The sequence below is a fragment of the Symphodus melops genome (assembly GCF_947650265.1).
Source record: "Symphodus melops genome assembly, chromosome: 7".
NCBI classification, from domain to species: domain Eukaryota; kingdom Metazoa; phylum Chordata; class Actinopteri; order Labriformes; family Labridae; genus Symphodus; species Symphodus melops.
Window position 1 is genome coordinate 10746872 of NC_136697.1, and position 22118 is coordinate 10768989.

General features: G+C 42.2%; 2 protein-coding genes across 8 annotated transcripts in view; both read right to left on the reverse strand.

Moving 5' to 3' along the window:
• Window positions 1-2665: 2665 nt before the first annotated feature.
• LOC306826175 (activated CDC42 kinase 1-like) overlaps window positions 2666-22118 on the reverse strand; it is a 47014-nt gene continuing 27561 nt past the window's right edge. For 3 of the 7 annotated variants that reach the window (XM_079347328.1, XM_079347323.1, XM_079347324.1), the window contains exons 4-18: window positions 19846-20121; window positions 19552-19704; window positions 18671-18834; window positions 17436-17555; window positions 16983-17109; window positions 16675-16821; window positions 16279-16373; window positions 15810-16004; window positions 15420-15511; window positions 15010-15054; window positions 14222-14655; window positions 12950-14122; window positions 10266-10361; window positions 6476-6606; window positions 2666-5612 (exon numbers count right to left, since the gene is read on the reverse strand). In XM_079347328.1, coding sequence (XP_079203454.1) covers window positions 5606-5612; window positions 6476-6606; window positions 10266-10361; window positions 12950-14122; window positions 14222-14655; window positions 15010-15054; window positions 15420-15511; window positions 15810-16004; window positions 16279-16373; window positions 16675-16821; window positions 16983-17109; window positions 17436-17555; window positions 18671-18834; window positions 19552-19704; window positions 19846-20121 — 3255 coding nt within the window. In that variant the 3' untranslated portion in view covers window positions 2666-5605. The remainder of the gene's footprint in view (window positions 5613-6475; window positions 6607-10265; window positions 10362-12949; window positions 14123-14221; window positions 14656-15009; window positions 15055-15419; window positions 15512-15809; window positions 16005-16278; window positions 16374-16674; window positions 16822-16982; window positions 17110-17435; window positions 17556-18670; window positions 18835-19551; window positions 19705-19845; window positions 20122-22118) is intronic. The other 4 variants (XM_079347325.1, XM_079347329.1, XM_079347327.1 and 1 more) reach the window with 3 other exon arrangements.
• The window catches only part of c8b (complement component 8, beta polypeptide), a 168847-nt gene continuing 151508 nt past the window's right edge, over window positions 4780-22118 (reverse strand). The window contains exon 13 of the mRNA XM_079347342.1: window positions 4780-4795. The gene's annotated coding sequence lies outside the window, so the exon portion shown is untranslated. The remainder of the gene's footprint in view (window positions 4796-22118) is intronic.

The window sequence follows — 22118 nt, forward strand, 5'->3', positions numbered from 1 at the left end:
CACAGACAGACAATGAAGCAGCCTACTATTTTGAACTAAAAAAAATCCCAGAGGTTCTTGAATACAAAAGAATAGTAATATTTGCACTCAATAATTAAAGTCAGGTATGTGTTGTTTTCATCTTGCAGCTCTTGTTCTATAATAACCTACTCGTCCCTGTCTTTCTCCATCTAAGCCTCTATTGCACCCCTCACACGTGCACCTGTTCTGTACAATATGTCTGGGCGCACGAGTATTGGTACTTCCTGAAATCCAATTACATCCATGAGTGAAGGTCGACAGAGGGAACATGCACATAATGTACCAATATAGGAGCCACACAGCCATTCATAAGGCCAACAAAAGCCCAACTCTCTAAACATTTCACAGCTGATGTTCATATACCGGTGTCTAATCATGTCAAATGAAAGGACATGCTCCACAGCACATACATGTACTGTATATGATTACACCACGTAATGTTTATGGCTTCACAGGTGATCGATTTCTGTTCACGTTAATATTATGGATTACAAGGAGGAGGTTCTGACGTCACGTGTGGTAACAAGCTAATATAAATTTTAAAGAACGAGTATGGGATCATTAGTTCATGAATGCGAGATAAATCAATGATACCCTACAGACACACAGGGACATTGAACAAACGCCAACTGGAGCCTTGAGGCAAAGATTAAAGCTTATTGCTTTTACTCTTTAGTTTTAAAAGTGACGCTAAAGTCTCTAAATCTGCTCTCTAATGGCCAGCAGAGGGCGAGCCCTCTGGTTGCAGAAGAAATCCAGTAAATTAAAAAACGGATCCTAAAATTCCCCCACCTTTGACTTGATTCATTAACGGAGCGACACTTATGCATTAGCCGAGAGAGTTGAGATCTGCCTGGTTACACAGCTGTTTCCAAAAACATCTGATTTGTCATTTTAAAGATATGAAAATGATAACATAGTCCTTTACATAATGTCAAGGGTGACCACCAAACTAAAAACTCCTCTTTTTACACTCCACAGTGTTTTCCTGCAAACCGCCTGAAATGCTATTTGACAATTACAGTATATTAAACTACAAAAGGAAATCAGAACACTTTAGATATCTACCCCGTAGAATCAAGATCATACAGTTTGTATTTTTAGGATCGATAAAGAGATTTTTCATCAAACTATTCTGGTGCGGTTTTCCTTATAAATGTGGTCCAGACATGTTGTATATGTTGTGTATTGGTTTTTGCAGCTACATACCTGCTCCTCTGCTGACCATAGGTTTTTCACCTCTGCAACGCTCGACTCTAAATTAAAGTTTCAGCTCAGAAGAAGAAAGGAGACTCGGAGGACAAGAATGTCAGTTCCTGGGGAAAATATACCTTTATAAAATAAAGAAGAAATAGAGAATAAAAAGCAAAGAGAGAGATATTGAAATCCTATTCTTTAAAGCACACTGTAAACACATTTAAAAAATATATATGCTGGAGGATTTCTTCTTCTCCAGGCAGCAGCAGGCACTCTCTTATCACCTCCTCGACACTTTCTTGGCAGCTCTCCTCCTCCTTCACTTTGTCTCTCCTCCTTCTTTATTTACCTTCTTCTCTCCGTTGAAAACCTCAATAATTTCTCCAGAGATTCATGTGAGCCCACTGCTCTAATGTACAAAACAATTGGAACAGACATTAATTATTTGCTCGGGGACTGAGTAATGACACTGAACACATGCGCACACACGCACACACTCACACACACACAAGCACACAATCAGAAGGGCATGCTGGGTTGCTCCTGTGTATGCAGAAGTTTGTTGGGTCCAACACTAAAGTCTGATGTGTTTGTCAAGAAAAGTAAGATGTTGACGTTTTAGGGAGAAAGATATTTTGTGTGTGAGTGACTGAGACTTATTTGCATTATTTTTGAATTTTGCAAAGCCATCCACAGCTCAGTTATTCTGTGATAACGTTTGAAGATGCATTGACCCACAGCCATATTTCGTCATTAGGATTCTGGCCGTATCATCAATAAACAAATGAGTCTGGGATATGCTCATTTAGGTCCTGACACGTCAGGAACAATTCATGAGCCACAAATCATAAAGTGCCCGTTGTTGTGGCTACGATATGAATACACAATATGATGGTCGATTGATGTTCATGCTGCGATGATCGATACTGTCAACCCATGCAAGGTCCAGGTTTTAATTTCTCACAGGGATCAAGGACTAACGTTGCCGGACCATCAATGATCACAAACACAAACACAGCCTCATTGATTCGGATTGATCCGTCGCACAACACAGACACACAAAGTACCACGTTTACACAAGGCCAAGAGGGCGGCTGCCAGAAGAGCTTGTGACTACTTATTTATAAAGTAATTGACTGTGTTACCTAATCTATTGCTCAGTGAAACACCCACAGTGCTGTGTACAGGGAGGATATACACCAGGATGTCATCACGTTAGTTAATGAGTTTCTTATCAGGATAGTTGTATTAATCGTTCATGTTTTAGTTCATCAAATAAAAAATAAAACATACCACATCTTCTCACTACTCCTCGGCCTGCCAGGCTGACACAAGGACATAAAACTCACCAACCACAAGACGCAACAACAACAACCCCCCTATTTGTGTTGCACATCAGTATAATGACAAAAAAGCTTCATATTTCTATTTTTTTTTTTAGTTACCGTAAATATCTGAAGATTAAGCAGGTGAATTGTAAGAGAAATTAAACAAGGGTTCATGTTTTTCCATAACGATAAATCCTAATGACTTTCACGAGGCCTCACTATACATTTATAGTGCTTCATAAGAACTGTTGTCATCTTTATTTTAATCATTAGCTCTGATTCATCTGTGGTGTTGAACATTCATTTTATAAAAAAACAGCAGGCTATCCCCATTGGCAGCCATCAAAAACTTTAAATATAAGTAAGACAATTTAGGAGAACTGAAAAAAGATAAATACAAGACAGGCAGGTTAAAAAATAATTCAATCTTTAATAAAAAATACATTTATAAATTCGGCAGCATGAACTTCTTTTCAACATTTCCATCAATCCGGGAGGAGAAACACAGAGAAAACTAACTGTACAGGAGGCGTTTCAAATAAAAACACAAATGAGGAAGTAAATGGATTGTAGGAAGAGTAAAATGGTGAACAGTGACATCAAATAGCCGAGTTTCTGAGGAAACAGACGTGGATAAACAAAGACAAAACAGAACTGAACGGAGAGCTTCAACAACACAAGAGAACAATTTTGCTGGGGGTCCACCATAACACCACGAGGTTCACTTCAGTCCTTCAAAACAACTACAGCAGCTTGGTTTAAAGACAAACACAACACATGAACAGACTCTCATCAAGCTGTCCTCGTGCACTGCTTACCAAATCGGCTTGACCTAAACTGAGATTGGATCAGTGCTTCAGGACAACTTCAGGAAAACAGAGTCACCAAACACTTCATACTGACAAAAAGGTGCTTGCTGTGCATTCAATAACACGAGCTGATTTCACACAGCACGATGGCACCGATGGATGGACAGAGAGAGGGAGGTTACAGGTTCTACAGCAGCCTTATTGCACACAGGAGAAAGCTTCATTCTAAAATCAGTCCTTAAAAAGAACACCATTTTTTGTATTTTTTTTTATTCTCAAAACCTCTTAATTTGCCCAGGCAGACAGCAGGCTTGTTGTTGTTCCACATTAGCTTTTTCAGAGGCCGTTTGAAGCTCCTGCCGGGACAGATTGTGCTCAGACAACATGACTTATACTGGGGGGGGGGATATAGACATATGGAGGGGCCAGTTGGTTTGGAGCACAGCCAGTGTTTTTACACGAGGATAAACATTGATATTGAAATGTTAATAGATGGGCGACGTTTGGTAAAGACTGGTATTTCATCCACAGAAGAAGCACAGTAGGGATCATGTGAGCAAACCATTTTTTTAAGATTGATTGGGCCAAATCCTGAATTAATTTCAGAGCTTTGTTTCCCTTCCTTCAAGCAGAGTTTTCACAAACTAAGTGTATCTACAATAAATAACAGGGGGAAAAAAAGAAAGTTGGAGTGGGCACTGACTTTTGAACAGCCCATAGCTGAGGGCTCCACTAGGACAATGCCCACTCAGGAGATCTATTGTCACATGCAGCAGTAAGTTCCCCCAGCGCTGACAAACACATCCTCACAGTTTCACACAATTCTCCCACCTGAAGCTGCTGACCAGAGTATCACACTTTAGCTTTGAAGTGATAATAATGGCAACAAAGTGTGCTTTGGGCTAAATTTTCACTGGAATGCCGTTATTGGCTTCCAACGTAGTTCGGACTCGTTGCGAAAACTCAGAGCTGGAAGGACTTTTGAGCTGATACACGGGAGGTCTGTGTGGGCAAAGTGCTTTGAGGTGAGGACTAATCGGAGGTGTGTCCATCTTATTCCTGAGCCTCACATCATCATAGTCATAGATTGGTTGCAAATGGAAAGGGAGACCAATATGAGGGTGTGCCTTTGTCTCTGAGAACTGCATTTAAAATATATTATATATTAACTCTTTGAAGAGAAGTTATGTTTCTTATATCCCTTAGAAATAAATTAGAACCTTTTGTAAATCTCCACAAACAAGTGAATCTCAGACAAACTGCTATTTCTAATCTTCTGTTTTCATTTATTCTCCTCCAGTTTGACCTTCAACTTTCCATGCAGAGCCTTCAGCACCGCGACACACCTAACTATCAGTCACACACCAACTCAACAAAGTGCTGCACAAATTATCCAGCGTGTGACCCTTCTTAATGTGGAAACGTTTTTTTTTTTTTACAGTGTTTCTTCTGCACATACAGTATATCCTCCAGGAGCATGATCGTATCCCTGCAAATAAAAAACATCTTATTTCCTGTACAGTGCGACCTGGGCATCCAATTAAATATCCACTTTGTATTTCGTTGAGCTTTTGAATCGGGTACAATCGAACTTCAGAAAACAAAAGTTTTGAAGTGGCGCTGTGGAAGCCAAACCAAAATTAAACTTTTATGGACTTTCTGCACATTATGTATTTAGTGTTTAAGTTAAATTCACTGCTGAATTTAACTTAAACTTGAATTTAAGTGTTATTTCACTGCTTTTGGACTCTTCAAATTTACTTTAGGCTGATTTCATAATCTAATTCGTAAACAATTAAATAAAAAAAAAGTGTGAATAACCTGCAGTCAGTGAATAGTGTAATTGCAGCAGTGAGAATACCAGTAAGAGCGTCTGAGCTGGTAATAAAGCACCTGGGATGTGTGACTTTATGTTCTTTTAAACCATAAGAAAGGACAAATTCTGTCATTTCAAAAGATGGTACGGTATATGGTGGTCTGAAAACAGTCACATGTCTCTCAGTCTAAAGGTCAAACTAGGACCCGGTGTGCAGAATTCCTTTGTCCATATTAAATATAGTAAAAGGAACCATAATGCAGTTTGGTGTTTGTGCTCGTCACTGAAAATGTGCTGGATTCCTTCCAAAGTCAAATACAGTCTTCTGATTGGCTGTGTGTGAACAGGAGGGTCAGGTGTGGATTCACCTTGGCCGGTGATGTTTCTTCTGAGGATGAAGTCCCGAATGAGAGCTCAGCAGCTCGGGATCTCTGTCACCGTCTGCAAATAGAAAGAGGCTTTCGATTAGATGGGAAAGTCGGGATGGGACGCTAAAACCTTCGGAAATGATCTTGAGTGATATTTACTTTATGCTGAGAGGAAGACCTCCACGTCCGGGGCTTTTTGACTGACTTACACATTTAATTGATAAAGTTTTGAAAGACATACTCATGAGGCACAACCCAAAGTAATCAAGGAACATATTCTTAACAATGGCTGGATATCTCTGCAGCTCCGTACAGTTTTGTGTGTGTTTTCTTTCTTTGTTTATTTCTATTCTGTGCAGGTGACCAACAAAGGAGCAGAAACTTTGTGAGAGGAGCAGCAGCACATGATTGCTAGCCTGATTAGCAGAGCACAGCAGTTATTCTCATTGTGCACACTGCTGCCTGTCTCCCTGCTGTCCACTTCTGCTGTTAACTTTCCTCGCAATTTACTGAAATTCAGATTTGTGTGTGTGTGTGGGGGGGGGGGGGGGGGGGGGGTACAGGTAACCCAAACAAGGAAAATGGTTTTAATGGTTTGTTTTTCAATGACAGATTTTCAAAAACTGGTCTCCTGTCAGCATGAAGTGGGAAGTCATTTAATTTCCGGAAACAATATGGAAGCATGTGCCAGGTGAGCACTGATGTCACAATGACAGGAACAATGCCACAGAAGTATTATTAGATAAATGTACCAATTTTTAGATGTAAATGAGGTTTAAAGGTTGTTTGAGCTGATTGACATAACAATGCTGAAGTATTTTACACATTTCATGGGTTGATAGTGTCGAGTCCATTAAAGTTACAGATTGGGCGATGGTTCGTGGAGAGTAATGACCCACTGTCTATCAAACACAGCTATAAATGATAGTGCAGTACCTCTCTCTGTTTGTGGAGCCATAGTTATCTAACATCTGTGTGCTGGCCACCTCCAGGTTCCAGTCACACAGCTCCAGCAGCTTTAGACACTCGGACCTGCTCCTCAGACCCAAACCGAACAACTGCTCCACCTGCAGAGTGACAAACAACAAACAAACATAAGAGAGAGGCCAAGACTCGGGGACTCATTAAAGGCAGCATCCCGGGGTCTGGACGACGCTGTGAGTGTGATCGCAGCAGCAGTTAGAGCATTAAAGAAAAGATATACTTTGAGATGAAGGCCAGTGGTAAGGGTCATCTAGTCGAAAAAATAGATCAACAGTGTGGATGAGGTAAACAAGGATGAACAGTATGCTTTATTGTCTTAAGAGGGTCCTTTAATGGGAACATTAATTCAGTCTTTATTTAATACCAGTCTTTCAACATCAGAGCAACACAAGCGTTTGAGACCTTTGGATTGCATTTTTATTTATCTACCAAATGCTACCACCACGATAAAAGAGCACTCAAGTGTTCCCCTGTGCCCACTACCATCTAAACACATCTTCCATCCCATCACAGAAGCCCCAACCAAAGGCCACAAGCTGTCTTTTTTTTTTTTTTTTATAGCCCACTCATTGCAGCAACAGAGACCAGCTTCTCCCCTAAAGGCTCAATAAAGTTGTTCCTCTTATATCCTGATATGAACCTATAAAGTGAAGAACAACATTCTGCAACTTTGAATGACTTCCTGTTTTCAGTTATATACTGTACTGAAAAGGTTATTATGGAAAAAGAAACTCGGAGTGTGACCTGAGATGTGCACCGGATCCCTGAGGACTGTTCCGTGTTTACAACACAGGAACACTCTGGATCTCCTCGTAATCGCACCGCTGCTGTATAATGGGGCGCTTCACAGGGCTTTTATTGTGATGGAGTGATGCTGCAAAATGTTACCCAACATTCCCACAGAGTCAGACTAATATTATTTCTTATTTTCTCCTGAGTGTTTGTGGAACATGTGATTCCATGTCAGGGATATTATTTGTGACCTTTTTATTTTTTCAGTTTGTACTTTGATACAAAAGCATAAAAAATATTGTACAAAGACGCACTGTAAAAGTGTCTGATTGAAAATATATTGAATTCGTTTAAATTATAGTGTAAAAAATATATTTACCATTTATCCATGAAATAACTGAAAACTTCTCCTTCACGTACTATCAGTTCGTTATAAATCAAAGTTCTTTCTATTTTCTTTCTTCAATCTCATTCAGGTGATAATTTTCAATATAAAAAAGTGTTAACGGTCACATATTATCCTTTCAAGCAGTTTCAATACATTTCAGAGCTCCCCAAAACAAGTCTGTAAAGTTTCTTGTTCTCAATCCACTCTGATCCTATATCTGATCATACCTATAAACCCCTCTATTTCAGCTCTGCTCAGAACAGGCTGTTTCTGTGTCTGTAGCTTTAAGTGTAAATGAGCTGTGTCTGACCACGCCCCTCTCTGGAAGAGGATGTGGCTCAGGCTTTCTTGCACCATGTTCTACTGTTTACAGAGAGAAGGCAGACTCTAAGCAGAACAAACACCTAGCTGTGGGAGTGTCACCCACCTGGGGGAGGGGTTACTGCCCTTTGTGATGTCATTGTAGTGACTATTTTAAAACAAACCCTATATTGTCGCAGTCACCGCTAAGATGTGAGTCGTGAAACTATATCCAGACGCGTGCTCCTGGCGTTAAAACAAACAAATGTCTAATACTCTTTTCTAATAGATTCTTCAATCTGTTTATTGTAGTCCATGATCGGGGTTGAATAATGCACAGAAACATCTTAATCTACCCAATACATCATAAGCATAAAGTGTTGCATCAAATCCACCCAACACATCAAAAAACTATAGACTATGGGTTGTCATGGCATTTATGTCCGATCAGACACAGCGCTGATCAGCTTCACTCGTGCCATCGTGCACAACGATGGCACGAGTGGCACACACACTGCGCACCAGTGCCACAGAGGACTCACACCTCCTGCGCAATGTATTACAATTCATTCAAAAGAGGGAGGGAAGCAAAGAGAGGCCGTGTTTAATACATGTTTTCTTATAAGCCTCTTTTTCCTTTCGTTATATTCATATTTATCTGCTAGTACTTGAAAATACTGGACGTTCATTTGCCTCTCACTAATATCTATTTTGCGCCTGCAGTCGTCCAGCTTTCCGTCCAAACTCTCTGTGACGTAAACCAGTAGAACGCGCAAAAGCCTGACAGAAATACTACCACCTCCACAAGGTTTGCACCTGACGTCATTCACGCAAATGTTCTTCATAAATCACCCGCAAAACGCCCATCGTGCAATCTTTTGGAGTGAACACGCAATTTAGTACTCTTTAATTGAGATCTTAGTAAATCAGGCCCTATATGCATCCAACCACACCTCAATCCAATTACCTGGAGCCTTGGCCTTAGCACAGCTGAAGTCAAGACTCCACCCAGTGGCCAGTGTCGGAACCACACAAAACACAAATACAGAAACAAGCATTTTGGCTCCGACAGTCATGAAGGGGGGGAAGAATCTCTAAATGACCTGCTGGCACACACATCTTGTGAAAAATGGAGCACGCCATTTAAACTGCCATTCATGTATTGCACATCATTCCTTCATTGTCCTGTTGAGTTCACCCCATTATGTATATTCTTCTGTATATATCTCCTACTAATGTATTATTTCTGAAAAAAATGTATTTATGTTACTATTGTTTTCGGTTTTGACTTTTGATTTCTGTATAGCTGGTGCAATGCCTGAATTTCGCCCTTGGGGATCGATAAAGTAATATCTTATCTTAGGCAAAAGAAGGAGATGATGGACTCATAACTGGAGGGGGTCATATACAAGCTGGGGACACATAGTATGGGACCTTTAATATAGTCAATCAAACAAGATTCTAAATGTACAGACATAAATCGATGATACACATCAATTTTTTTTTAATGTAGAAGAACTCTGTTAGCAGACTCATTTAGTTCGTGCTTGAGTTTAAATGTTTCAACTATTGCTACTAAAGTTAAAGCAGAAACTGTGGCAGTTTGCTGTAGTCTTCATAGATTAATAACTCCAAGCACTGCTTGATAGATAATTTAGGTGATTTTAGTTAAGCTTGCCAAATCATATTGACTATGTTCACTCCACAAGCCTTAATGCTCAGTTACCATGTACTGCTTGGATTAGAAGAATGTGCAAGAAGACAACAACAAAGACATCAAACCCAGCATGCATCCAACATGGCTGTTCAGAAGATCTGAACTGTATGTGACACATATGATGGTTTCCAAAATGTGTCTTGAAAAGATCATATTATATGTTCTGCTTAAACTGGCATAAAACAAACCAGCTCTGATATGAGCAGAAACATCAGATTTGTGTCACTTTTGTCTGCAGTATGATCATAGTGTAATTCTTCGTTCATCCATTAGTGTCACACATGCATCAACAATGTCAACCGATCGCTGTCCTTAAAAAAGACTAAATCCACCATCTAATAAAATGATGTGATAAAGTTATGTATGCTAATCAAAGAACATGAAAAACGTTCACTAGCGTTGACTGTTTTGGAAATCAATGCAGAAAAGTAAAATAACTAATTATGAGAAATCATTAGGAAGCTTAGTATGTATTTTTTAAAAATACTTAATGGGTGATTTTACTATATCTTATTACTGTAATTAGTAAATGACCAAAGTATAAACAATATTTGTTCTGAGCTGAGCTCACTAAGCTTTCTTTAAAACCTGAAATCAAAGCTCACCTTTAGATAATGCACAGCTTTCTCAATGTTCCAGTTGTGGTTCTGGAGGGCGGCCTGGCACTCCTCTATTGTCACACCATGAACTGCTTCCTGCACCTGAATCACACGACATTTACAGTGTTAGTCTCTGAACCATCACCCATACTCCCTTGGCTCTGAGTGGAAGTTGAGGATAAGAAACCAAGTTCAGAGATTTAAGCATCTGTTTGAACAGTTCCCTGAACCTCAACAAACATCATTGTCTTAAATGTTAGGCCAAACCCACCTGAAGCTCGAGCTTAATCTGAACTTAAAAAAGATCACAGTGACACAGTGTACCTGCAAGTTGTGTTTTTCTAACAGCAACGTGGCTTTATTATTTATACTGTAGATGAGTCTACATTATTCTGACAACTTCAAAGACAGAGTGTGTAGAGTAAGTCTCGACTTTCCTTGTACTCCCTCATAGTTCACTTTACATGTAACCCTTCACTCTAACATAACGCCGTGTGTGGCCACAGATCACAGTGTTTCCAGTACATAATGCCATGTGCCTGATCGATGAGGAGCCTTCGATGTTTCGTAGTGATTCTTACACCAGTTCAATAAGGTTGAATCGGTGTCTGAATCAATTTGCCAGCAACAAGAAACTAATCAAAGTCTGCTCTTATGTCTCTCAAAATTCAATCCACAACAGAAATGAATGTGGCCTTTGTCTCCAATGAACACAGGCATATTTTCAAATCATTAATGAGAAGTTATTACATTTTTATGTTTTTTTCTTTTTAAGAAAATCAAACCAAAAGTTTTTCTGAGCTACAAGATTCTTTCCCCGAATGGATGGGAACCAATGAAACTTAAGACTGAAAGAATTGGCTGCTTCAGGCGTTTCAGGCGAGAGGACCATAGAGATGCAACATCTCTCTGCTGAAGGCTGTTGAGCTCTTAGATAGAGTTTAAATGACATACTCTTGGTGAAAGAGTTACATATTGTTGCTTTAAGTTCAGCAGCTCCACATTCGAAGCGTTGGTGCTTTTAAACATAAATCAAATTTTGGTACTGGTAGTGATTTGAAGTTGCACGGGGGAGATTCAAGCTGCTTCTGAAAATGCCAAGTGATAAAAAGGAAGAAAAGTCGTTTGTATACACACATACACAAACTATCCCTACAAGCTGTGACCTGACAACTAATAACAATTGCCCTCTGTTGCCCCCTTGTGGCGAGGATAATCACATTGGTAATGCACACTAAAATGCACAAATAAAACCAAAGCTCAATTACCTCCGAAAAGTGCGAAAAATCTTATCTGACATGAGCCAAACAAACAGACATCCAGTCGACTCTATAACTACTAATGTACATTTAAAGTCTTCTTTATGCTTGGTAGAGCATGAACATTACTATTATAGAGATATTTTACCTCTTAACTCTCTCTGTTATCTCACATTTATGGAGACAGTGTCTCATTAGTCATAGAAAGAGATACAATTCTACAATTCACTCAGCAGACTCTTTAATCAAAGGGACAGACAACAGAGAGTAAGAACACAAGCAAGGATCTCGAGAGAAACAGCTTTCAGTCTGATCACACACACAGCTGCTGACAGGCACTTTATATCTACATATATCTACATTCGGTTTACAGGTATTGTAATGGCCAGAGTAATGGAGTACAACAAAACAGTTCAACAAAAATGCCAAGGGTTCTCTGTCTGTCTGTCTGTCTGTCTGTCTGTCTGTCTGTCTGTCTGTCTGTCTGTCTGTCTGTCTGTCTGTCTGTCTGTCTGTCTGTCTGTAGAATTTTGGGCACAATTATGAGAACACTTGGCATATTGATAAGGTTTCAATTGGTTTTGTTGAACTGGCCATTACAATACCTGTAAACCGAATGAAATATCTACAAAGTCTTCATTATGTTTTATGAACCCTAAAATAGAGCCATTATAAGGAGAGAGAGTCATCTACCTTAAAGCCAGGCCTTAACCCCATCGAGTACAATTGGGGCGAGTAGGAAAATAAACTGGACAGATCTATTAGACATTCAAAGGGAAGCCTTTGGCTTGAGCTGCAGAAGGCATCGGATCACATTACTGTTGAAGTTCTCAGGAAATATTTTGACACTATGCCAAAGAGATGTGCTGCTATAATTGGTGCAAAAGGTGGACATACCGAATATTAAAGTTAAAAGTGGATAAAAAAACAGTACAGACATGCAGAACCATCTGCATATTTCATGAACATTATGAAATTGAATCATGTTTTGGAGACAAAAAAGGTCAATATTTTTCCAATCTGTCAGGTGTTCTAACAATTTTGGCCACTGTATATGAACAACGTATATAAAGTGAATATATTGTCATCGACAACAACATTGACAGCCGTCCTTGGGTGTTATAAATTGTATTAAAAAAACATTGTAAATATTGATCATCTAACGGGTAGTTGAAGGGCTGTTCATTTTTTCTAATTGGCAAATCAATCAAAGAAGCATAAAGGAGGGCACGAGGTCCACTGTATATTATGTACTGTATGTGAGATATGATACGTATCATATCTCACTGCAAAGCATCACATCCATCAAAAAACTGAGCCAGCGTTTAGAATTTTAATTACAAAGCAATCAATAATATATGTCTTAATATTAAACATCCAGCGTGGTTCTTTTTTAAACAAGCTGCAAACAGACATCCACTCTGACCTTACCATTTGGACCCTGTTTGAAGAGTTCCCCCCTCCTCCGTCTGTCCTGGTGCAGGAAGCAGGACCCACTGGTGCTGTCAGCCCGTCTGAACAGACGCGAGGGAGACTGACTGATGTCTTCATCCCTGGCCGCGGCCCACCTAGACTGCTGTTGTTGTTTGAGGAAAAGTTGGCCTTCAGCTCGCCAGGCTGGGCGAGTCCCTGTCCCTGGACGTGTCCCTGTAGGGTCTGTCCGCTGACCACCATTGGCCTGACTGTGGCCATGTTAGCTTGCCGTACGTGTCTCTCCTCCACAGCACTGGACGGCAGACTCTCTGCCTCCCTGAAGAAGCGGTCGTAGCGGTCGAGGTACGGTGGCCTCTCTGGTAGAAGGTAATAGTGGGTGTTACTGACTTTACGTCCATCTCGTACAATAGGCAGGATACAGGGGCCCTTACTAGAGGCGTCCTTCCCCTGCGCCTGGATCACTTTAGGTGCAGCATATTTGGGGTCTGAGGCGAAGCTGTGCGTGGTGGGCATAAGTTTACCCGGGGAGGTGGAGAGGTAGGAGCCGTAGGTGTGTGTGGAGGAGCAGGAGGTGGTGGGGCTGACAGAGTAGATTCTCTGCTGGGGGGAGCCCACCACCAGGGTCATGGGGCTGGGAGTCCTGGAGCCCGGCTGAGACAGAGGGTCCCTGGGTGGAATCTGAGGAGGTCTGTCGTGGTCTAAGGCCGAAACGTCGTCCACTGGGTCGACTGTTGTCGGTGACAGAGAGAGATCCCTCGACCAGCGAGAAGAGGAGTAGTCGCCTTTTTTTACAGGGCGGGGGGGGATGGGGACCCGAGGGGGGATCTGAGGTTTGTCATCATTGGGGAAGAGCACACCCTGCTGGGGCCCCTCAGTCTGCGGAGTCTGGGGGCAGGAGGCGGAGGTCTGAGAGGGTGCAGCACTCGCTGTCGGTACATTGAGCCTCCTCATGCATTCCTGCTGCAGCTCCTGGAAGATCTCCGCTGACTGGGAGAAGGAGGTGGATAGATTCTGGCTGTGCTTGCTGGGGAGGAAGAGATTGTCCTCCAGACCTGGTCTGTCTGAACCCCTGGAGACCAGCACCTCACCCTCCACCTTCTGCACAGCACTGTTGCGATCGTCCTTCTGCTCCTCTTCATGCTGCTGCTCCAGGCTGTTGATGGAGCTCACCTTTGTGGAGGACGAAGAATCAGAAGTCAGTGTTTTTGGCATCAGAGGAAGAAAAACTTTTGCAGAATTAAATATGTGCTGCATCACCTCCTACCGTACCTCCATGTCGTCTTCATCCTGAGCTACATCATCATACGCTGGGGGTGGAGGTAAAGGCCGAGCATCCCAGTCCACAACAGGTGTTGGGTGAAGGGGGCGGGGCAGAGATTTGGATGGGCTCTGAGGTGGGGTCCGATCAAGGATGTTCCCTGCTTCCAAAGCAAGGCGTGCAAGGTAAGGAATCTGAACTTCAAACACAGGGGAGGGGGAGGGTGTTGGAGGGGGGAACTCCTCACCAAAGTCAATGAGGGACACCTCACTGTGGGGGTTGTACCCTGAGCCTGAAGTCCGGCCTCCTCCCTGTTTGGAGGCAGAGATCCACGCTGCGGGTTTTAGTTTTAAGCCTTTGACAGATCCTGTTTTTCGAAGTGATAATCTCTTTAGTCCGGCTGAAATCAGATCCTCATCATCGTTTACTGGATCATAGCAAGGCTCTGGAATCAAATCATACAACACGTCTATAAATGCACTGATAATAAGAGAGAACACCACACTGAAACGTGAAAAACTATGAAACACATTTCACTCCAAAAATTAAACTTTCCGAGTGGAAGTTAGTTCTGCAGCGCACAGCAAGGACACTGCACACCTGTTAGAGGAACACAACAGCGGGAAAGATGAAGACAATGGCAGGAAGAAAATAAATAAGAGTAGACAACAGAACCACTGCAAAGACAGGCAAAGGATAAACAGAACACTAATGGATGTACCTTTGAGGAGCGGTGCTAGGAGGGAACAAAGAGGGCAGGAGCAATGTGTGAGGAGCTGCTGAGGGAAGCCTGACTTACTCTTGATAAACACGGCTGGTTGAGGAGGCCGGGGAGGAGGCTCCTCTGGAAATATGAGAGCAATTACCACAGCCGCAAAGGAAGAACAGAAAAGAAAAGACAGAGCAGCAGAGAAAGGAAGATTAGCGGGGAAGCAGGATGCAAATGTCACTGCTCATGAAAGCCTTGCCAGAGAGTGTTATAAAACTGTGAAAATGTGTCTGTAATTTATGAAAATGACAAAAATAAAAGAATAACTCAACAGGCCATTACAACAAGTCTTACAGAATTCGGGTTCAGTCAAGTACAAAAACCAAGGTGCAACTATGACTTCCAGTTGATTGGTCAAATCAGAGTTCGGAGTTGGTTTATCCCAGACACAAAATGATCGACATGTTTGTGTGGTTTAAGTTTTTGGCTCGTTAACTCACTTCTCGCCCGCCCTGGGAGCTGTGTGGGACGAGCAGCACTGAGGTTGACACTGAGGACATCTGGAGGGTCCATGGGGTTCCCGAGGTACAGACTGAAGGGGAGAGAAGGATTGACTTAATTAGAGACCATGTCAAAACACTGAATCAAATTAGACTGGGTGCTGTAATGTTGTAAAAAGTTGAGAGAGACGTTCTATAATGTGCTACTGCCATCTGTTGGTTGGGGTGTGTTATTGCATCTGCAGAAACCACTCAGATAGACTTACACCAACAACCCTCATCATGTTTCTTTGAATGCTGAGGTGTGAAGTAAGAGATGAAGAGCTCTTTGGGTATACTTTGGCACTGATCTTAAAAAAAGAAAAAAAAGTAACACAAATGAGTCCTTACTCATCGATCCTGTCAGGGAAGCCCCAGCAGCGGTGAGGGTTGGAGTCTCCGTGTCCTGTGTGGATGAAGCTGTTCTTGAGCGGCCGGCTGATGTCATGAGCGGACAGACCCGCAACTGATGTCACCACATTTCTGGGGAACTGTCCCACCTTCAGGGTCCGCTTGTTCTGTCCTCGCCACCAGTAGTTTTCTGCCCTGAAAGAGAAGGAAATACAAATGATGAAACAGGGAGGAATGACGCAGTGCATTCAGTTGAGAATAATACTGTGTTTTATTGAAGTTAGTTAGCTTTGATTAATTATTCAAGTCGAAATATCTAAAAGACTGGGAAACACCTCTAGGCGGTTATGAGTAGGTGGAATGACAAACTCTTCGATAATATATGAAGCTGGCAAGTGCATTTGAATAGTCATAGTGACATAAGGAGGACTGCTTCTTCTTCAGCCTGAATTAGATTATTGACACGCACCTCCCCTCTATGATGGTGATGACATCATTGACCTGAATGTGGAGTTTGTCGGCCTCGTCAAAGTCCTGCAGCGCACACATGTCTGTGGGCATGGTCTGAAAAACACACACAATGTAAGCAGATTGTCATTCTAGTTGTGGGCATGTTTCTGTTCCTACTTTGCAATTATTCCACTAGGGGGCACTAAATGTCAATTTATGCAATTACAGGACCGCAGAGAGAACACTGGGCTTTCTGCGCTAAAGGTTGCTTGTTTGCCATCAGGCATCTTTTGGTATGCAGACCGGCGTGGAGATAGAGTGCTTATGAAAATATAATTATCATTAAGAGCAATTAATACTCAGCCCACCCTCATAAATAACCACCCTGTGGCTACAAAGATGACCGCTCTCGTACCTCCAGCAGGAACTCGCGCAGGGCGACAAAGGTAGGTCTGTCGTCTGGTTTCTGAGCCCAGCACTGCAGCATGACGTTAAAGATATCCTGTGGACAGTCCTCAGGCTTAGGGAGGCGTTCACCTTCTTTATCAATCTTGTGCAGGATCTATAGGACAAAAAAATGTTTGAATGAAGAAAAAACAGAATAAGAAAAGTGAATAAATTTATGTTACTCCCCTTTACTTTTACTGTTTGTAAACTGTTACTTCAGCTGACATTGTAGGTCTGTGTGTGTGTGTGTGTGTGTGTGTGTGTGTGTGTGTGTACCTGGCTCCCATTAAGGCCCAGCCAAGGCTCCTGGCCATGTGTGAACATCTCCCAGAGTGTGACTCCAAACATCCATGTATCTGTAGCATGAGAGAATGTTCTAGTCTTCAGGCTCTCTGGGGCACACCTTCAGGAGGAGAGAACACAAACCTTAGCATACACGACAAACAAAGGGTTTACAAGTCTGTACACCGTTGATCACCACTTAGTGCTGACTATTTGCTTTTTTGTGTTTAAAAGTGTTTGAAAACGTGTTTTTAAATGGTATGTGAATACAAATAGTTCTAGCCAGCTGCTTGGGCTAAACTAAACCAGCATGCTTTGTTTTGTCAGATTGATCGTCATCTGATTGTGATTCTCAGTGAAACCCCCACCCTGATTCTACCCTGTCCCCCCCCCCCAAACCACACATCTCCATCTCTGGATCAGATCCCACTACAGACGTGCACCCACCATGCAAAGGGGACCTTTCGATGCTCCTGCATGACATAGTGCTCGTGGTTGTTGGGCAGCGCCCTCATCAGGCCAAAGTCACCGATCTTCACTCTGTGAGCTGAGGCCAGCAGGATGTTCCTACAAAGAGAGGCGTGCGTAAGTATCGAATATGTTTCTTTACATGTTTAGACTGAACACAGATAGTGACACAGTGCGGAGGCTGGAACATTTCTGATAATACGACTATTTTTAAAAACTTTAAAACACAACAATCTCCTTTATTTGAATGAACATGGTGTTGAAAAGTAGTGAAGATTTTAAAACAATTACCAACGAAAGATATGCAAACTTGTGCTTTTTATAAGCGGTAATTTAACCTGCAAATTTGAGTTATTAAAAAACATAGTAGCCAATACTCTGCTTAACCATTCAGTTGCCACAAAACGACTTCACTGAAACGTTTCATTCCAAACACAGACACCTAAAAGTTTACATCTCTGAAGGTCTTAGAAATAAGAGTTTTAGAAAAGGGTTTTTGGTTTTCATAATCAAGGCTGATATTTTTCTTCAGACCATTTGTTGTTGAGAAAACAGAAAAACTGTTTTTGGTGAAAGGTTAGAGCATCAATGAAAGGTTTTAGAGTAGCATCCATTTAAGTCCTCTTGAATAGAGAGACTTGTAATGGTCAGTCCTGAGTAACATTCCACATGTGAGCCTGTAAATAAGTCCCTATTCTCTACTGTTTAAGTACTCTTGGCACGTTACACACAGCCTGAGTTATGTCCTATTCTTAACCTCAGGTCCAAATGCAGCTTTTGATTTGGGGTGTCTTACAAACCCTGGATGTATTAAAGGCCTACAGTCCAAATGTCCAGCATTTAAAACCACAGCTAGAGATATCCTTGGAGTGTTTAATGTAATAACTGTACGTAGAAAATGACTAATTTTCATCGACGCAGAGTCAACACTTAAAGTAAGAGTGATGAATTTGGGCAAGACTAAAAACTTGGACAACCCAGTTCATTCAGCCAACCAGTGAGTCATGTTGATTTGGGGCCAAACTTTCCTTTAATATCCTGTAACATTTCTGGGTGGAGGAGAAGGCGAGGCAATATAAATAATTCACCACACCAATAAAAAGTCCAGTCGGAAAAATTAGGTTTCATAGGAGGCGTGAAGAACACTCTTCTAAAAACGTATTTTCATAGCAGCTGGAATGTAACTCCAGCTTTAAAAGCCCCCCGTCACCCACCGAGCAGCCAGGTCCCTGTGGATGAACCTCCTCTGCTCCAGGTAGGCCATCCCACAGGCCACCTGCACGGAGTACTGACACAGAGTGTGGATCAGCACCGGACCCTGAGGACGAACACACCGCAGACGCTCGAGAAGAGAACCAAGAGGAGCCAGCTCGGTCACCTTCAGAGGGGAGAGAGAGAGGGAGAGAGAGAGTGGGTGAGAATGGGAACGTGGAAGGAAAAATAATATATATATATATAAAGTAGAAGAGAAAGGAGAGATGTGAAGAAGATGAAGAAAGGAAAATAAGCAACAGTAGAAGGATGAGGAGAATGTAATCATGACATTGCCCCAAAAACAACTGATCATGAAAAAAACACGAGAAGAGATAAGAGAGTTGTCTTGAGTTGCTTCTGTTGGAAATACCTCCCATACAGCCTTAGTGCAGTGTCAGGTACTTAGAGACAATTTCATCTATTTTCTTTGCTAAAGTGTAACATTAGTCAAGCCATCGTGTTCCAATCACGATTTATAGGATTACCAAAAAAAAGGTTGACAATTCTAAAACAACTAAGAGAAGCCAGCTAATGCTAGCGTAGCATCTCTCTCAAATCAAATTCCTTAACGTCCTTTGTAAAACAATACAACAAGGAGAGCAATCACATTCACACATAGTATTGCCTACAGCTTTTTAATCACAACTCAAACGTGCAGATTCTTTCATCCTACTGTTATCTGCAGATGTTCTAGTCTCTGTATCAGACTCTGGAAGGAAAATATAATACAAGTGCGATGAGAGCAACAAGGCTGAAGTAGCACACTGTTACACCAGCTCGTATGTTTGTGTTAAAGTGCATCTGTCCTCGCTGTGTGTGTGGGGTTCTGTGTGTCCACTACCATCTTCATTGGGTGTGTGAGCACCACACCGTAGAGGCGAATGAGGTTCTGGTGGTCCAGGGAGTGCATGGCGTTGACCTCACAGATGAAGTCCTCCAGAGCGTCGGGCTGGCTGAGCACGTCCGTCTTCAGACACTTCACGGCGACGTTGAGCTGGAAAGAAAGTGAAAGAAGAGTGATCACGCTATTCAGCCTCGTAGAAACTCATCATAAACACGGTGTGATTACAGATTCATGCACCTGTCTTTATTTATTCTCACATCAATGACATGCAAGCAGTGCACATCTCCTTACCACCTTCCCTGCAGGTGTCAGCCACTCCCCTCTCTTCACCACACCAAACGACCCGTCCCCGAGCTTCTCGAACAGCGTCAGATCTTTCTCTGGGATGAGGCAGGTCAGAGCCTGCTGCTGCTGCTGCCCATCAAGAGGAGCTCCACCACCAGGCTGAGTGCTCAGGACTCCGTCCCCGACGCCCAGAGGAGGTGTGGAAGACAGTTTACGGAAGGAGGAGGCGGGCTGGCCCTGCTGGGGGAAGTCTCCCCCGTCTGGGCGCTTACCACTGAACACCTGGAGAGAAAAAAAAAAAAAAAAAAAGGAACAGAGGAAGAGAAAGAATGGATAAAGCTGGCTCACCAGTGGGGTAAGAATAAGTCATGACATATCCACCTGTCTCTTTGCACTCATGAGACACCGAGCTGCAGAGTGAGGATGGGAACGAAGTGAAGACACAAGATACTGATTTCAATAATACATCCCACGTCTCGATCTTTTCCATCTGTGTCAGGCTTGCAGAGAAATGGTTTTCCAATTTTATTCTCCTCTCCTACACACTGAGCCCGTCTAAGCACTGGATAACTGCCTTTATCAGACACTGATAATACACGTTTATACAAAACAAAATGCGTTTCTTTTTTTTAACCTTTTACAAGATGGTAAAATCAACATCAACACTGTCCTCTTTGTCTGCTCTCAATGACCATCTCGATCGTGGTGTACCTCAGAAGCAAAGTTTAGCCAATGCAACATCTACACATGCTAAATCTATGCATGCACAACTCATATAAGCAGTGTTAATGTGGTACCAAAACACACACACACACTTAATATAATAGGAGAGATTTCCTGCCTACTAACTTGAATACCGACATTACAGTTAGAATGACATAGTGTTTAGGAAGTGCCCATTAAGAAGCATTATTAGATTCAGTGACCTTGTTATTTCTCTCTCTCTCTCTCTCTCTCTCTCTCTCTCTCTCTCTCTCTCTCTCTCTCTCTCTCTCTCTCTCTCTCTCTCTCTCTCTCATCTCTCTCTCTCTCTCTCTCTCTCTCTCTCTCTTCTCTCTCTCTCTCTCTCTCTCTCTCTCCTCTCTCTCTCTCTCTCTCTCTCTCTCTCACCTCTCTCTCTCTCTCTCTCTCTCTCTCTCTCTCTCTGATATCTGACTTTATCCACCATCCTATCTTTACAATAAAGGCAAAAACAGTCCAAAAGTAAAGCTTTAAAATTTGTGTAAAACAAACTGATGCTGTAGATACTATACTGAGGGAAAGGATGTCAGGTGGTTGCATTTAAAATAAAATCAATAAAAAACAAGGTTATATTAAGACTTACAGCATATCCTACATGCTTATTTATCATACACGCAATGATAATCTTGAAACAATAAGAGCATGTTCCCTTGATCTAATACAGTGGATGAAGCAAACATGAAGTCATTTTTGGCAGGTGGACAAACATCAGCAGACACAAACTGTATCATTGGTGAAACAGGGTTTCCTTGATCCCTGGTGTGAAGCATTAATGTCTGGCCAGATATAAACAGTAGCGAGCGGTGTGTGGTTTCACATTCATCAGACCAGACATGACATAATGCTGCAGACCTTTTAAAACACCACATCTCTGTGGTCGCCGTGTGGTTTCAAATAGGAGGCTCCACATTCACAAGATTTCGACCATGACAGCGCACGCTGACACACACACACACACACACACACGCACACACACACGGCTGAGGAAGCAGATTACTCTCACTGAGGATGGTGCCAGAGGTGGAAACAGACAGGTATAATTATAGACGGCAAGCACCGTCCAATAGGCACCGCAGCTTCCAATTATACCAGCCAAAGCACACGCACACACACAGACACACTCATACACACACACACACAGTATGGTAATGCTGCTAAATATCCCTCACACACTTTATTCAAGTGGGCCTCCTGGAGATATTGAAGGTACCTCTTTTAACAACAGCCGTAGTCTTTCGGCCTTGTCAGTCAGATGATGTGCTGTCTCTTTAAGAAAGACTCTGTGCTCCCATTTTTATGAATGCCGAATGCCCTCAGTCTGTGTGTCACTTTCTCTTGTGACAGGGCAGTGTGTGTGTGTGTGTGTGTGTGTGTGTGTGTGTGATTGTATGCGGGACGTGCACATTCTCATGTGAAGGGTCAAGCTGTCTTGCACTCTGGAGGCTTGTTTGCTGCAGATGTGTGTTTTGTTAAAGTCACGCGGCTGATAGAGAAATCACTGAGTCCACTTCTATCACATCAGAACTCCCCACAGACAC